General features: G+C 41.3%; 1 protein-coding gene across 1 annotated transcript in view; it reads left to right on the forward strand.

Moving 5' to 3' along the window:
- Positions 1 to 274: 274 nt before the first annotated feature.
- The window catches only part of disc1 (DISC1 scaffold protein), a 210245-nt gene continuing 191762 nt past the window's right edge, over positions 275 to 18757 (forward strand). The window contains exon 1 of the mRNA XM_034184501.1: positions 275 to 599. Within this exon, the coding sequence (XP_034040392.1) occupies positions 530 to 599 (70 nt within the window). The 5' untranslated portion in view covers positions 275 to 529. The remainder of the gene's footprint in view (positions 600 to 18757) is intronic.

Raw genomic sequence — 18757 nt, forward strand, 5'->3', positions numbered from 1 at the left:
GCCGTGTCACCTCATTGTCTCTTGGACATTTTGACTGCAGACTTTAATCTGTTTTTAAAACACACAGTGATTTTTTTTAATACTGTGTGTGAAGGAGCCGCGTCCTGTGACTGCGGTTTGAAGGCGGTCTGAAGCGTCTGGAGTCAGATTCCTGAAGACGTAGGAGCCGCTCGATCCAGATCACCACCGGATTAAACACCGACAGGTCGGATCTGATTTTACTGATCGATTTGAGATTTTTCTGCCCCACGCAGAGCGTCGTGACAGGAGCAGCTCCTGTTTGCGTAATCTCATTTTTTTTTTTTTTGAAGAGGAAAATCCACTGTAGAAGAATCGATGTCAGAATGTTTATTATAGACAAAATAGTGTTTGCCTAAAACACGTTCGCGGACTTCTTCGAAATAACAGTCTGATCTCACTTTTCCACAACGGAAATGAGATCAGCGGCAGCGCGTGGATCCACTTCTGGAACACGGTCGATCAGATCTACCGGCTGGAGACTTCATCTGACTTTGGATTTAATGCAAAGATGTTTGCTGGACTGATGGCGATGGACTGTCACCATAACTCTCTGCTTCACCACTGTGAAGTGCTGGAAGGTAAAATCAAATAAATATATATATAAACAAATTCTCCATTGATCATCATCATGCACACATCTATCTATCTATCTATCTATCTATCTATCTATCTATCTATCTATCTATCTATCTATCTATCTATCTATCTATCTATCTATCTATCTATCTATCTATCTATCTATCTATCTATCTATCTATCTATCTATCTATCTATCTATCTATCTATCTATCTATCTATCTATCTATCTATCTATCTATCTATCTATCTATCTATCTATCTATCTATCCATCCATCCATCCATCCATCCATCCATCCATCCATCCATCCATCCATCCATCCATCCTAAAGAAATTAACCCTAATTGCATTGCTTCAGTTTGTAAAACTAAAATTTTATTCAGTTTGTCCAAATTAATTGGTAAACGGACTGCCTTTATTTAGGGTTTTTCCATCTGCATCAGAAGCTTCATTTTTCTAATCGTGTTTTTAGCTCCCTGGTTTGTAATGAAAATATGCATTGCAGACCGATTGTCATGGTAACCGGTCTGGATATGGGAAAATAGCCAACTGGTAATCAGCCAATCAGAGAGCACGTAGCGTGGCAGCCATATAATAATACCTGTTAAATTAATTTGGCTTCACTTAATTCAATCAAGGGCAGCTCAGTGGTGAGCCACTGAGCCACTGTGAGACAAAAAGGTCACGGGATGGAGTCCCACCTGTGGCCTTTCTGTGTGGCGTTTGCATGTTCTCCCTGTGTTTGCGTGGGTTCCCGCCAGGTGAAATGGAAATTTTAAATTGTCTGCAGGTGTGCGTGTGGGTGTGAATGTGTTTGTTTGTCTACATGTGCCCCTGCAACAGACTGGCGTTCTGCTCGGGGTATACCCTGCCTGCCTCACACCCTATGAACATCATAACATCATCATAATCAGCAGGCAGCTCTCAGCCCGACATCACGCTGTCTCTGCACTGGACAGTCTGCTGGAACATGAATTGCATGGAATGCAGTAACCTGGCACTTGTCCTCCATGGAGGGGAACTCATTGATTTGTTCGATTAATTTATTTCTGTGTGCAGCATTAAAACTGGATGCTGCTGTGTGTCGATAGCTCTGAGCCCATCAGTATAGTGTCTTTCCCCAGGACACTCTGCAGGAACGTCCATGACCAACGCATGTCTGCATATGTTCATACACGGGAACATATCGTAATAATCTTGGACTAATTTTTTTCTGTGCACTAGGCCTCTCTTAGATGAGCAGCAACATACACTGCTGGAGCATCTCTGAGGTGCTTCACAAACAAATAACGACTCATCACCATCCGTCCTTTGTGCGCTCTCTGGCTGATATTCATCAGTACTCAGTTTGATTTCTGTGGAAATTCTCAGCACAAACAAATAAACAAATATACATATTATAGCAGGGATAATGGGATGGGTGTGTGTGACAGGTCGAGGGTGGGGAGTGGGATGGTGTTATGATGGTGGATTTATATTGTGATGTCAGTCAGTCATCAACGATGGACAATGGAATCATCCAACTGCCCATCTGTAATTCTACTCTGGTGATTGTATGTATGACTGAGTGATGTAAAAATTCATCTGTATTTCTGTGAACTCCCAACTGAGTAACATACAGAATAGTGTTTGACATTCTAAAGGTATAACGTCATAGAAAACAAAACTGAATTTTGATATTATGTTGTCTTCAGAGATTCATGCAGCTTTGACATAACCTGATGTTTGTACACACCCCTGTCTCTCTATCTGTCTGTCTCATTGCATTTTTAAAACAAACAACACAATAAGCTGTCAAAATTCAGTTCAGGTGTAAGAGCATACACCAGTGAATTGTGTTGTCACCACAGATTATATATATAAACTGGACAAAGTCTGCATGATGTCAAGTTTGCTATAGAGACCCGCAACAGCCGATATGAAGCTCATATCTTGGCATCGCCACGTTGGCAGCAGTGGCCATGCTGATTCTGACTGTATGACCCATTAATACATAAAGGAGTGTGCTCCTTTTTGGAACCAGCCTCAAGCGGCTATTCATTTTTATCCTGTATTATTCGGTATTAACTGTATTATTTTTATGTCGTGGCGATTTCCGTCCTTCCTTCCATTCGTCCGTCCATCCATCCCAAAAAGGGTACAACCATTCTGAAATAAGTCCTTTCACATTTTAGGACCAATTTCTTGAAACTTCATACAAATTGTTGTTGTAGGCTGTTAATACGCATATTATTATATCGTTCATGTTGGGCCCCTTCTACCAGAGTTATGGCCTTGGATTAACAAATCTAGACCCCGTCAGTTTCATGAGTGGGTGCCTGCATTCTGAAATCAACTCTTGCATTTTTAGTAGGAATTTTGGGAGGCTTGGTACAATTCCTTGTTATAGGTTGGTAATACACGTGTTATCATATCATTCGAGTTGGGTCTATTTTTACCAGAGTTATGGCCCTCTGTCACATACCTTGAAATGTTATTAGAATGTAGCAAGCACTTGTACCAAAGCAGTATTTGCCAGTGGGGGATATTGTGCTCTTAGAGTACTCATGTTCCTCTTCCTGTAGGGCTTCATCTGAGGCCATCAAAGCTTCCCACTTGATTGCCACATCCACCACACCATGGAACCACCCTGGTCAGTCATGCTGAAGTCTTAATTTTTGTCTCAGCATCAATGAACCCCACCCAGCACTTATGTTTGTTATATGTATGTTTTGCATATTTGCACTCTGCCCGTTGCATAATGAGCATGTTAGCTCTTTGCTATCAGAGAGTGGACGGCGGAACTCTCTCACCTTGCAACACCAGTCTATATTCAAATTTTGGATACGGGGAGCTTCCTTTGCTGGATGGTGGAGCATCTTGGGGAGAGGTTGAGGTCTCTTTGTTGTCTTGAGTTGTCACATGCTGTCTTGTGCTGTACTTTATACAGCACAAGCATGTTCTATTAAGCATAAGCATGTTCCGACTAAGCATGTTCCGACTAAGCATGTTCTACCTGAGATTTCATCCTGTGACATCAACTCTGTTGTCAGTAGACTTGCTCATGGGGTGGGTAACCTACTCATGAATAGCGCTTTGATGTGAATTGAATACACATCCTGCAGGCTTTGTATTTACTTTCTCATTTTATTCATGAGGCAGAGCAAAGCAGAAAGGAACTGACAAAAACACAATCACGATTTCAGAGGCTCTGTCAGTATATAATGATTGTACAATGTTTGTACAATGTCTACGAACAGAGTGAGTACATAAATTAAGTCTGGGTGTCAAATCTGTGCTATTGCCAAGCTTGTTTTCTTCTTGTACGGAGTCTCACCTCTATGTGAGAAAGAAACTCAGCATACCAAACGTGTGCTCAGTCACATTTCAGGTACTGATGTGGGCCTGTTTGTAGCACTCCTCTGACAGTACAAAATAAAACTGCGCTTGTGTCATTGCTAGATTACCTGAAACCTTATCAGGTGCTTATTTTCAACTTTATGCTTATTTGTGTTGCTTTTGATAGATTGTGTTGGTCATTATTAAAATGAAAGGTGACAGCCTTAGAGTTTGGAAAATTGGTGCATTCATTGTAGATCACCCATGGTATTGACATGGGCGCTTTTGTTTAGCTTGAATGCGAAGTAGAAGGTGTAATGCCAGGGGTTGAAATACATTTTTTAACCTACTTGCACTGGTGCTAATAAAAAAATTACTTTCACCAAAAAAAGTTACTTGCACAACCAAAAGTTAGTCTTATATCAACCTTAAAACTCCTCCTCTGATGTGTCAGACTCTTCTTCTCTGGGGAGAGTTTGAAGGGAGAGCAGCAGCAGCAGCAGCAGACAGTTTTTTTTTCACGTGTGCGCGCGAGCGAATCGTCCGTGAAGATTATTTTATTTATTAACTACACAGATGTATAATAAAACAAATGGTGACTGGTTTATAACACAATTATGACAGAGTTTGAGGGGAGAAAGAGAGGAACTGCAACAGCAGCCAGTTTTTTTTTCTTTTCTTTGTTTACATGTGCGCGCGTGAACGGGACAGGAGGTCCTCAAACTGGACCTCCTGCAGCTCAAGTTATTTGCTGCAGCTCCAGCAGCAAATAATGAAACTCTCTGAATTGGGAACGTCTCATGAGGATGTTGTGAATCCAGGGACGGCGCCGCTGGCAACGTTTGTCAGCTTTCTACAACAAATAGAGCGCAGCAACTCGCTCCGTGTGTGAGAGTCATAAAACGCAGGGAAGACGAAGACAACATACTGGAAATTGTTTTTTTCCTTATTTATTCCTTTATTTGTTCATTATACTGGTGCTTATAGTTGATAAAACTTGGATAAAGTTACTTGCACCAGTGCTAGTCACTATAAAATTACGTGCACTGCTCGAATAATACGTGCACAAACTAACACATGCACGTACTAATTCGACCCCTGAATGCCCATGTCTGTCCGTTGGTCTGTCAGTGGTGATATCTTCAAAACGCAAAGAGCAAAAAATGAATGAAAAATGACTTTGGAGAAATTTCACGCCAACAATCCCCATCACCTCTGCTTAAAGCTTCAACTGAACAAATCACCCATTTATTGAAAGAAATTTGCGTTTTGTGGCATGTTGATAACGTAGATGCATTTTCGCTGGTTAAAAAGTGGCGGTAAAGACATTCAGATGGATATCACCCAGTTTTCAACCAAAAATCAATGTTGAAATTACATCTTGTGCTCACTGGGTATACACACAGAAGAAGCGGCCGCGACTGGAGTTTGTGTGGTCTGTCTGTCTCCCACTATTACCAACCCCCCGGTTAACTGCAGTCATTTATAACCCTCATGTGACCACACAGGAAGAATATACCAATGTTTTCTTGTAAAAAATCTCACCCTTTTAGAGAGCAAAGATTCATTTTAGGAATGTCACATCATTACTTTTCCTGATGATTATCAGCTTCATTCATTCACAGGTCTATTCATTTCATTGGCACCATTTTTATTTATTTATTTATTTGTGTGTTTTGGTGAAAAGGGAAAAATAGTTGTCTGAGCACTGATCACTGGCTTTCACTTCCTTTATTGTGTTACTGTGGTCCATCACGGGGGTTGAGGTTGAACATCTGCTGAGCAGCGCTGCTTCTCAGGAGGCTGCTGACAGGCAGATCTGCTGGTATGTGTTTGTGTCTGAGGGTTGCTGAGCTTTTTCCTAAAATGTTTGTGTTTTTATGAGATCTCCTGCATTCCTCTTCTTGTTGGCTAAAGCGCTCGGCTCGACTAATGACATTCAGTGTTAAACGTCAGGGCCTCTTCAGTCTTCAAAGGTAAATAATCTGCTAACTCTCACTGACACGTTGCATTTTCTCACATCAAATCTTGCTGCAGGATTGTGTGTTAAATTGAAATATGGAAAAAGTCACCATGAGAAAGCTGCCGGTGTTGTGTTGAGGCATTTAGTCCCTAGAGGAAGTGTCACTTATGTCCTGTTTCTGCAGGAATTCCCAGCAAACTATTTTAGCATGAAGCCTGACAGGAAGCATGACTGACCTCTGAAGTGCTTCAGTCATGACGTAAGTACGTGAGTGCACATGCACGCACGCACACATGCACTGTTGTTTATCTATAACCCCAAATCACAAATATTCAGGATGGTATGGAAAATACAAAGAAAATCCATGTAGTGATTTTTACATTTACTGACTTCTGTTTCATTGTGGACAGTATGAACCCAGGATATTTCATGTGTCGTGTGGTTAACTTCATTTAATTTGGTAATATGCACCCAATACTGCATTTAAGGCCTGCAACACATTAAAAAAAAAGTTGGTAAGTAAAAACATTTACAGTGGTATGTAAAAGTTTGGGCACCCGTGATGATTTCCATGATTTTCCTTTGTAAATCATTGGTTGTTTGGATCAGCAATTTCAGTTAAATATATCATATAACAGACAAACACAGTGATATTTGAGAAGTGAAATAGGATTTACAGAAAGTGTGCAATAATTCTTTAAACAAAATTAGGCAGGTGCATAAATTTGGGCACCCCAACAGAAAAAAATACACGAATATTTAGTAGATCCTCCTTTTGCAGAAATAACAGCCTCTAAACGCTTCCTATAGCTTCCAATGAGAGTCTGCATTCTGGTTGAAGGTATTTTGGACCATTCTTCTTTATAAAACATCTCAGGTTTGTTGGTTTCCGAGCATGGACAGCCCACTTAAAATCAAACCACAGATTTTCAATAATATTCAGGTCTGGGGACTGAGATGACCATTCCAGAACTTTGTACTTGTTCCTCAGCATGAATGCCTTAATAGATTTTGAGCAGTGCTTAGGGTCGTTGTCTTGTTGGAAGATCCAGCCCCGGCACAAATTCAACTTTGTCCCTGATTCATGAACATTGTTCTCAAGAATCTGCTGATATTGACTGGAATCCATGTGACCCTCAACTTTAACAAGATTCCCAGTACCTGCACTGGCCACACAGCCCCACAACATGATGGAACCACCTCCAAATTTTTTTGTAGGTAGCATGGATGTGCACCGGCAGTGCACATCCATTTTCAGATCTCTCTGCAGAAGTTCAGTTGGATTCAGGTCTGGGTTCTGGCTGGGCCACTCAAGGACATTCACAGAGTTGTCCTGAAGCTACTCCTTTGATATTTTGGCTGTGTGCTTAGGGTCATTGACCTGCTGAAAGATGAACCGTCACCCCAGTCTGAGGTCAAGAGTGCTCTGGAGCAGGTTTTCATCCAGGATGTCTCTGTTCATTGCTGTATTCATCTTTTCCTCCATCCTGACTAGTCTCCCAGTTCCTGCTGCTGAAAAACATCCCCACAGCATGATGCTGCCACCACCATGCTTCACTGTAGAGATGGTGCCTGGTTTCCTCCAAACATGATGCCTGACATTCACACCAAAGAGTTCAATCTTTGTTTGATCAGACCAGAGAATTTTGTTTCTCATGGTCTGAGAGTCCTTCAGGTGTCTTTTGGCAAACTCCAGGTGGGCTGCCATGGGTCTTTTACTAAGGAGTGGCTTCCGTCTGGCCACTCTACCATACAGGCCTGATTGGTGGATTGCTGCAGAGATGGTTGTCCTTCTGGAAGGTTCTCCTCTCTCCAAGGACGAATACAGAAGCTCTGACAGAGTGACCATTGGGCTCTTGGTCACCTCCCTTCTTAATTTCTCAGTTTAGACAGGCACCCAGCACTAGAAAAAGTCCTGTGGATCTGAACTTCTTCCATTTACAGATGATGGAGGTCACTGTGCTCCTTGGGATCTTCAAAGCAGCAGAAATATTTCCGTACCCTTCCCCAGATTTGTGCCTCGAGACAATCCTGTCTTGGAGGTCTACAGACAATTCCTTTGACCTCATGCTTAGTTTGTGTTCTGACCTGCACAACTGTGGGACCTTATATGTAGACAGGTGTGTGCTTTCCAAATCATGTCCAATCAACTGAATGTACCCCAGGTGAAATCTGCTTAAGCTGTGGAAACATCTCAAGGATGATCAGTGGAAACAGGGTGCACCTGAGCTAAATTTTGAGCTTCATGGCAAAGACTGTGAATACTTACAGTGGTGTGAAAAAGTCTTTGCCCCCTTGAGCTTTTACATGTTAAAAATTTTTTAGGACATCAAAAAACAAACAAACAAACAAACAAAAAATTCAGGCTTTGTATGTTAAAATTTCTAAAATTATGTCCTTTAAACTCACAGTGAAAAGTAATCTCTACATCATGAATTAAAAGAAATTAAAATTCTAAATGCCAAAATGATGGTATGAATAAGTAAGTGCCCCCTTTAGTATAGCACCGGCATTGATTATGTCTTGGACTTTATTTACATGAATTATGAAGAAATACAGACAGTATGGTACTCTATGGTAAATCTTTGTGGAAGGAGATTACAGAGGAAAGCCACCAAGACACCCAGACAACCCTGAAGAAGTTATAGATTTCTGTGGCTGTGATTGAAGAAATTGTGCATCGTGGACATTTTGCATGTTGCATCACCTCTCATGCCTTCATAGTGGAGTTGCCCAGAGAAAAATTTTCTTTGAACAAAACAGATCAAATCTATACTTGACTCTCCAGTGTGCCTTCTGGCAAATTGTAGTTTTATATATATATATATATATATATATATATACTAGCTGGGGTACCCGCCGCTGCCCCGGTTAACCTGTTTTAGGCATAAGCCAAATGCCAATCATTTTAATCAAAACATTTGCCCAACATTTGTTTTTGTAATGCTGATCTCTTATAAATATAATAGTTAATGGGCTAAAGTTTGACAGGCAGAACTATAAGAAGTGGACTCCCCAAACTAAGTGGAAATACTTGGTTAAAAGACAAACACATTTGAAGTCCTTCATGCAGACTTTGTTTTGCAATCAAATTTATAATAAAATTACACACAAAAAGTAGGTAACAGTAAATGTAAATATCAGTGAATCAAAACTGAGGTAGTGGTGTATTTCACTGTTTTTACATTGCAGTTTTACAAACATAAAATGAATGTATTCAGACAGGAAGGCTAACTGGGTTGTACAGGACAGTCAAATGCTTAACAGTTGAGAACATAAAGTAGCTGAAAGAAAGGATTAAATAAACAGAGATGGCCAACACATATACAGGGCTGGAAATTTGAATCTGCCTGGTCATACCCATACCCACAGCCTCAGCCTAAGCATGTTGTTGTTTTGCTGAGTGTGCTGTGGCTGTGCTGTGCTGTGCTGAGTGTGCTGTAGAAAGGGATTAAATAAACAGAGATGGCCAACACATATACAGGGCTGGAAATTTGAATCTGCCTGGTCATACCCACAGCCGGCTATTTTGGGGGTAATTTTCAATTCAACTTTTTAAAAAAAGTACCAGTTTGTTCCCCATGTCATGAGGATTCAGAATATATATAGTTTTTAGGGCTACATATTATAGTTTGGGAGTTTATCGCACATGGTGCAACACTGTATGATTATGTATATATATATATATATATATATATATATAAACCTTCTCCATACCACTTCATTATGAACCTGTATAACCGGTGATGCAAAGCTCAATAAAATTAAATAAAACAAACTTGAAAAATGATGCCATATGTGCTCAAATTAAAACTCAGCGTCAGGGGACATGACTATGAAAAGTTTCCAACCTTCCAGAGTTTCATGACCTTCGACCCAACCAGGAAGTGGGTTTTATTCTCACTAACCAAAATGAAATGAAAACACTGAAATGATGTGTTGGAACACATTTAAATGCGTATGTACACTGACAGGCACTTTAACAATCTGAACCTGAGCATATATGATTACATATTTAATAATTATGTTGTGGTATATTTTATCTAAATTTTGAAGGGATGGCACCCTAGTACCCTCTAATCAATCAATCAATCAATCAATCAATCAATCAATCAATCAATCAATCAATCAGTTTTATTTATATAGCGCCAAATCACAACAAACAGTTGCCCCAAGGCACTTTATATTGTAAGGCAAGGCCATACAATAATTACGTAAAAACCCCAACGGTCAAAACGACCCCCTGTGAGCAAGCACTTGGCGACAGTGGGAAGGAAAAACTCCCTTTTAACAGGAAGAAACCTCCAGCAGAACCAGGCTCAGGGAGGGGCAGTCTTCTGCTAGGACTGGTTGGGGCTGAGGGAGAGAACCAGGAAAAAGACATGCTGTGGAGGGGAGCAGAGATCAATCACTAATGATTAAATGCAGAGTGGTGCATACAGAACAAAAAGAGAAAGAAACACTCAGTGCATCATGGGAACCCCCCAGCAGTCTAAGTCTATAGCAGCATAACTAAGGGATGGTTCAGGGTCACCTGATCCAGCCCTAACTATAAGCTTTAGCAAAAAGGAAAGTTTTAAGCCTAATCTTAAAAGTAGAGAGGGTGTCTGTCTCCCTGATCTGAATTGGGAGCTGGTTCCACAGGAGAGGAGCCTGAAAGCTGAAGGCTCTGCCTCCCATTCTACTCTTACAAACCCTAGGAACTACAAGTAAGCCTGCAGTCTGAGTGCGAAGTGCTCTATTGGGGTGATATGGTACTATGAGTTCCCTAAGAAAAGATGGGACCTGATTATTCAAAACCTTATAAGTAAGAAGAAGAATTTTAAATTCTATTCTAGAATTAACAGGAAGCCAATGAAGAGAGGCCAATATGGGTGGAGATATGCTCTTTCCTTCTAGTCCCCCGTTAGCACTCTAGCTGCAGCATTTTGAATTAACTGAAGGCTTTTCAGGGAACTTTTAGGACAACCTGATAATAATGAATTACAATAGTCCAGCCTAGAGGAAATAAATGCATGAATTAGTTTTTCAGCATCACTCTGAGACAAGACCTTTCTAATTTTAGAGATATTGCGTAAATGCAAAAAAGCAGTCCTACATATTTGTTTAATATGCGCATTGAATGACATATCCTGATCAAAAATGACTCCAAGATTTCTCACAGTATTACTAGAGGTCAGGGTAATGCCATCCAGAGTAAGGATCTGGTTAGACACCATGTTTCTAAGATTTGTGGGGCCAAGTACAATAACTTCAGTTTTATCTGAGTTTAAAAGCAGGAAATTAGGAGGTCATCCATGTCTTTATGTCTGTAAGACAATCCTGCAGTTTAGCTAATTGGTGTGTGTCCTCTGGCTTCATGGATAGATAAAGCTGGGTATCATCTGGGTAACAATGAAAATTTAAGCAATGCTGTCTAACAATACTGCCTAAGGGAAGCATGTATAAAGTGAATAAAATTGGTCCTAGCACAGAACCATGTGGAACTCCATAATTAACCTTAGTCTGTGAAGAAGATTCCCCATTTACATGAACAAATTGTAATCCACAATCAAACCACCGCAGCGCAGTGCCTTTAATACCTATGGCATGCTCTAATCTCTGTAATAAAAGTTTATGGTCAACAGTATCAAAAGCAGCACTGAGGTCTAACAGAACAAGCACAGAGATGAGTCCACTGTCTGAGGCCATAAGAAGATCATTTGTAACCTTCACTAATGCTGTTTCTGTATTATGATGAATTCTAAAATCTGACTGAAACTCTTCAAATAGACCATTCCTCTGCAGATGATCAGTTAGCTGTTTTAAAACTACCCTTTCAAGAATTTTTGAGAGAATCAATCAATCAATCAACTTTTTTCTTATATAGCGCCAAATCACAACAAACAGTTGCCCCAAGGCGCTCAAAGAGAGAAAAGGAAGATTGGAGATTGGCCTATAATTAGCTAAGATAGCTGGGTCAAGTGATGGCTTTTTAAGTAATGGTTTAATTACTGCCACCTTAAAAGCCTGTGGTACATAGCCAACTAATAAAGATAGATTGATCATATTTAAGATTGAAGCATTAAATAATGGTAGGGCTTCCTTGAGCAGCCTGGTAGGAATGGGGTCTAATAGACATGTTGATGGTTTGGATGAAGTAACTAATGAAAATAACTCAGACAGAACAATCGGAGAGAAAGAGTCTAACCAAATACAGACATCACTGAAAGCAGCCAAAGATAACGATACGTCTTTGGGATGGTTATGAGTAATTTTTTCTCTAATAGTTAAAATTGTATTAGCAAAGAAAGTCATGAAGTCATTAATAGTTAAAGTTAAAGGAATACTCGGCTCAATAGAGCTCTGACTCTTTGTCAGCCTGGCTACAGTGCTGAAAAGAAACCTGGGGTTGTTCTTATTTTCTTCAATTAGTGATGGGTAGTAAGATGTCCTAGCTTTACGGAGGGCTTTTTTATTGAGCAACAGACTCTTTTTCCAGGCTAAGTGAAGATCTTCTAAATTAGTGAGATGCCATTTCCTCTCCAACTTACGGGTTATCTGCTTTAAGCTGCAAGTTTGTGAGTTATACCACGGAGTCAGGCACTTCTGATTTAAAGCTCTCTTTTTCAGAGGAGCTACAGCATCCAAAGTTGTCTTCAGTGAGGATGTAAAACTATTGACGAGATACTCTATCTCACTTACAGAGTTTAGGTGGCTACTCTGCACTGTGTTGGTATATGGCATTAGAGAACATAAAGAAGGAATCATTTCCTTAAACCTGAAAGACTTCTAGTGTAATGAAACTTATTCCCCACTGCTGGGTAGTCCATCAGAGTAAATGTAAATGTTATTAAGAAATGATCAGACAGAAGGGAGTTTTCAGGGAATACTGTTAAGTCTTCAATTTCCATACCATAAGTCAGAACAAGATCTAAGATATGATTAAAGTGGTGGGTGGACTCATTTACATTTTGAGCAAAGCCAATTGAGTCTAATAATAGATTAAATGCAGTGTTGAGGCTGTCATTCTCAGCATCTGTGTGGATGTTAAAATCGTCCACTATAATTATCTTATCTGAGCTAAGCACTAAGTCAGACAAAAGGTCTGAAAATTCACAGAGAAACTCACAGTAACGACCAGGTGGACAATAGATAATAACAAATAAAACTGGTTTTTGGGACTTCCAATTTGGATGGACAAGACTAAGAGTCAAGCTTTCAAATGAATTAAAGCTCTGTCTGGGTTTTTTGATTAATTAATAAGCTGGAATGGAAGATTGCTGCTAATCCTCCGCCTCGGCCCGTGCTACGAGCATTCTGGCAGTTAGTGTGACTCGGGGGTGTTGACTCATTTAAACTAACATATTCATCCTGCTGTAACCAGGTTTCTGTAAGGCAGAATAAATCAATATGTTGATCAATTATTATATCATTTACTAACAGGGACTTAGAAGAGAGATCTAATGTTTAATAGACCACATTTAACTGTTTTAGTCTGTGGTGCAGTTGAAGGTGCTATATTATTTTTTCTTTTTGAATTTTTATGCTTAAATGGATTTTTGCTGGTTATTGGTGGTCTGGGAGCAGGCACCGTCTCTACGGGGATGGGGTAATGAGGGGATGGCAGGGGGAGAGAAGCTGCAGAGAGGTGTGTAAGACTGCAACTCTGATTCCTGGTCCCAACCCTGGATAGTCACGGTTTGGAGGATTTAAGAAAATTGGCCAGATTTCTAGAAATGAGAGCTGCTCCATCCAAAGTGGGATGGATGCCGTCTCTCTTAACAAGACCAGGTTTTCCCCAGAAGCTTTGCCAATTATCTATGAAGCCCACCTCATGTTTTGGACACCACTCAGACAGCCAGCAATTCAAGGAGAACATGCGGCTAAACATGTCACTCCCGGTCCGATTGGGGAGGGGCCCAGAGAAAACTACAGAGGCCGACATTGTTTTTGCAAAGTTGCACACTGATTCAATGTTAATTTTAGTGACCTCCGATTGGCGTAACCGGGTGTCATTACTGCCGACGTGAATTACAGTCTTACCAAATTTACGCTTAGCCTTAGCCAGCAGTTTCAAATTTCCTTCAGTGTCGCCTGCTCTGGCCCGCGGAAGACAATTGACTATGGTTGCTGGTGTCGCTAACTTCACATTTCTGAAAACAGAGTCGCCAATAACCAGAATTTGATCCTCGGTGGGTGTGTCGTCGAGTGGGGAAAAACGGTTAGAAATGTGAACGGGTTGGCGGTGTACACGGGGCTTCTGTTTAGAACTACGCTTCCTCCTCACAGTCACCCAGTCGGCCTGCTTTCCCGGCTGCTCGGGATCTGCCAGAGGGAAACTAAAGGCAGCTAAGCTACCTTGGTCCGCACCGACTACAGGGGCCTGGCTAGCTGTAGAATTTTCCACGGTGTGGAGCCGAGTCTCCAATTCGCCCAGCCTGGCCTCCAAAGCTACGAATAAGCTACACTTATTACAAGTACCATTACTGCTAAAGGAGGCCGAGGAATAACTAAACATTTCACACACAGAGCAGAAAAGTGCAGGAGAGACAGGAGAAGCTGCCATGCTAAACCGGCTAAGAGCTAGTAGCTGCGCTAAGCTAGCGGATTCCTAAAAACACACAAAGTGAATAATGTGTAAATAATTTAGAGGCGATTCAGCAGAGGGAGTGCTTTAGTTAAGGCACGTGAAGATTACACTGTGAAACAAATCGTTATCTAGTTAACTAGATCAATCTAACTGCGCAGATTAAACAGCTAACAGATACAGCAAAACACCGCTGTGCTCCGGAACAGGAAGTGATACAATACCGCAGTGAGAGCCAACCACCAGTAGAGGCCCAAATTAGTAGTGCCAACCACTCCTGGTTGTCATTACTTCTGACAACAATTGAGATTTTTGGCATCACAGATACCAAGCGATGAAGCATGTCAGGTGTTATTTTGTCCCATTTTTTTTCTGTAAACATGTCTTAATGTGTGATGCTTTTTTTTTCAAAATTTTCCACATATTCTCTGTTGTGGACAGGTCATGACTCAGGCAAGCCAGTCCAGTTTCTGTATCCTTTTCTGCCACAGCCATGCCTTTTTAATGTTTGTAGAATGTGGTTTTGCACTGTCTTATTGACAAGTGCTTGGGCATCCCTGGAAAAGATGTCATCTTGAAGTCAGCACATATACAGATCTTTATTGTCATTGTAACTGTCAGGAACTCGGGGTGATGTGGCACCAAAGGTTGTGGGACCCAAATGCAAAAACGCACAGACAATGGAATTGAAATTGAAAGGCTTTATCGGTCAAAAAATGAGCTTGGATTCGGTACACAGTTAGGCAGTCATGGATGCAGAGGTACAGATAGTCGGCAGGCCAGGGCGTCATCAAAAAGGCAGGCTCAGGTCTTTAACACAAGCAGACAAAGTACGTGGGCAGCAGCAAGACGAGGTCACAAAACAGAGCTGGGTCAGTACACGGCAAAACAAGGCAGAGCTATGAAAAGGCTGGTACGAGGACTGTGAAAATCAACGAACTGGCGGGGCTTGAGTGAAGACAGAGAGTTTAAATAACCAAAGTGGAAATGAGGAACGTGAGAACAGGTGTGTTGGAAGAACCAGGAAGAGGGCGTGGCAAACAGAAGAAACAGAAAATTTCAGGTGGGCGTGACTTAGTGCAAAAATACTGAACAGCAAAAACCAAAAGGTAATTCTGATGAAGAAAAAACAGAAATAACAAAATGCAGAGACAAGTGCAATGAGACAGAGATGAAAGAACACAGAAAAAACAACTAAACATCATGACATGCAAACGGAAAGAAATGACCCCAAAAACTAGTACATGTTAAAGTGGACAGACCAGCCAGAATATAAAAGACTAAGATAAAACTAGAATGGAACTGACCATGGCTAGAGTATAAAACTAAGAACAAAATGGCAAACAAACCCACAGACGACAGAATAACAGATAATGCCTAAAATGACTAAACAGAAGACTAAGTGATAAACTGAAAACAAAAGCAGAGACAAAAGTAAACTTCACAGAAAAGGCCAGACTAAAGCATAATACAAGAAATTAAAATTAATTAGGCTCAGGGAGAGGCAGTCTTCTGCTGGGACTGGTTGGGGCTGAGGGGAGAGAATCAGGATAAAGACATGCTGTGGAAAGGAGCAGAGATCAATCACTAATGATTAAAAGCAGAGTGGTGCATACAGAGCAAAAAGAGGTGAATAAAAAGAAACACTGGGTGCATCATGGGAAACCCCCCAGCAGTCTAAGTCTATACAACTAAGGGATGGTTCAGGGTCACCTGATCCAGCCCTAACTGTAAGCCTTTTCAAAAAGGAAAGTTTTAAGCTTAATCTTAAAAGTAGAGAGGGTGTCTGTCTCTCTAATCCGAATTGGAAGCTGGTTCCACAGGAGAGGAGCCTGAAAGCTGAAGGCTCTGCCTCCCATTCTACTCTTACAAACCCTAGGAACTACAAGTAAGCCTGCAGTCTGAGAGCGAAACGCTCTATTGGGGTGATATGGTACTATGAGGTCCCTAAGATAAGATGGGACCTGATTATTGAAAACCTTATAAGTAAGAAGAAGAATTTTAAATTCTATTCTGGAATTAACAGGGAGCCAATGAAGAGAAGCCAATATGGGTGAAATATGCTCTCTCCTTCTAGTCCCTGTCAGTACTCTAGCTGCAGCATTTTGAATTAACTGAAGGCTTTTCAGGGAACGTTTAGGACAACCTGATAATATTGAATTACAATAGTCCAGCTTAGAAGAAATAAATGCATGAATTAGCTTTTCAGCATCACTCTGAGACAAGACCTTTCTAATTTTAGAGATATTGCGCAAATGGAAAAAAGCAGTCCTACGTATTTGCTTAATATGCGCATTGAAGGACATATCCTGATCAAAAATGACTCCAAGATTTCTCACAGTATTACTAGAGGTCAGGGTAATGCCATCCAGAGTAAGGATCTGGTTAGACACCATGTTTCTAAGATTTGTGAGGCCAAGTACAATAACTTCAGTTTTATCTGAATTTAAAAGCAGGAAATTAGAGGTCATCCATGTCTTTATGTCTGAAAGACATTCCTGCAGTTTAACTAATTGGTGTGTGTCCTCTGGCTTCATGGATAGATAAAGCTGGGTATCATCTGCGTAACAATGAAAATTTAAGCAATGCTTTCTAATAATACTGCCTAAGGGAAGCATGTATAAAGTGAATAAAATCGGTCCTAGCACAGAACCTTGTGGAACTCCATAATTAACCTTAGTCCTTGAAGAAGACTCCCCATTTACATGAACAAATTGTAATCTATTAGATAAATATGATTCAGTGACGATCCTATGGGCATCACACGGATTAAGGAGCGGTACATCCGGTTTAAAGACGTCCGCACAACTGTGGAGAGCAAGCCACGCTCCGGTCGGCCATCAACATGCTGAAATGATCAGATCATTTCCAAAGTGAACGCTGTGGTGATGCGGGACCGTCGTGTGACTGTCCGACAAATTGCAGAAGAGGTGGACATCAGCACTTTTTCGGTACATTCCACTGTGACAGAAGATTTGGCCATGAAAAGAGTGGTGGTGAAATTCATGCTGCTGCTGACGGCGGAGCAAAAGCGCCTCCGTGTTGAAGTCTCACAGGACATGCTGTGACATGCCCACCTCTTCCACAATTTCTCGGATAGTCACACGACTGAAAAGTCACCGAAAGCCGTCTGAATAATCCGAATGGTTTCCACCTGGCTGTCGCCCAATTTCTGGCAAAATTTGATGCGGCGCTGCTTCAATCATTCCATCTTTTTCCTTGAAATGAAAATCCGCTGAGCGCACAACACCCATCCTCACACAAAGGCTGCTTACCAGAAAATGATGCAATTAACAGGCGTGAAAAAGTTCACGCATGCGCACGAAGGTTAAAGGTTTGCTCATGCAAGCACACGTGATTCAAATCCATCAGGTTTTTGCAAAAAATAAAAAGGTCCGATACTTTTCTAATAGACCTCGTATTGCACTCATTTCAAGTGTAGCATGTGACATGGCTATTTGGTTCCAGTGCCATTCATAACTCCAACAACAGCAGCAGTTTTTCAATCTATTTGTACTTGTTTTAATGGTCCTGTACCCTCTGCCTGATGGTAGTAGCTCAAACAGAGAGTGGCCAAGGTGGGATGAGTCCTTTAGGGTGGTGTTGGCTCTCCTGAGACAGTAAGTGTGGATAGAGGGCTCCCAATGAACTTTTTTCCATTTTGGTAACTCTTTGGAGTTCTTTCCTGTTTGTCCCCATGCAGCTGGCAAACCACGTACAGAGGCAGTATGTGAGCATGCTGTCCATGGTAGAGCCGTAAAAAGACACGAGCAATCTCTGTTTTTTGGTATTCTTCCTGAGGATTCTCAGAAAGTAGAGTCTTTGCTGTGCCTTCTTTACCAACTGTGTGGTGTTCCTGTCCCAGGTCAGTTTCTCATCTATGTGGACTCCCAGGACACAGACGTCCCTGACCCTTTCCACACAGGTCCTCCCAATGATAATGGGTTGAATGTCTGTTTTGTTTCTCCTGAAGTCTATGATTAGCTCCTTGGTTTTCGATGTGTTCGGGAGCAGGTTATTTTCTGTCCACCATACAGTCAGCTGTTCCACCTCATCCCAGTAGGCGGACTAATCTCCTCCAGTGATACAGCCTACCACTGTGGTGTCATCCACATATTTAATGAAGGTGTTGCTGGTGTGGATAGAGATGCAGTCAGCGGTGTACAGGGTAAAGACCAACAGGCTCAGTATGCAACCTTGAGGGGAACCGGTGCTGAGTGTGAGAGCTGTGAATATGTGAGGGCGAATCCTGACTCTCTGTGAGCGATCTGACAGAAAGTCATTAATCCAAAGACATGTGGAATGAGG

This window comes from Thalassophryne amazonica, chromosome 13 (assembly GCF_902500255.1).
Source record: "Thalassophryne amazonica chromosome 13, fThaAma1.1, whole genome shotgun sequence".
Lineage (NCBI taxonomy): Eukaryota > Metazoa > Chordata > Actinopteri > Batrachoidiformes > Batrachoididae > Thalassophryne > Thalassophryne amazonica.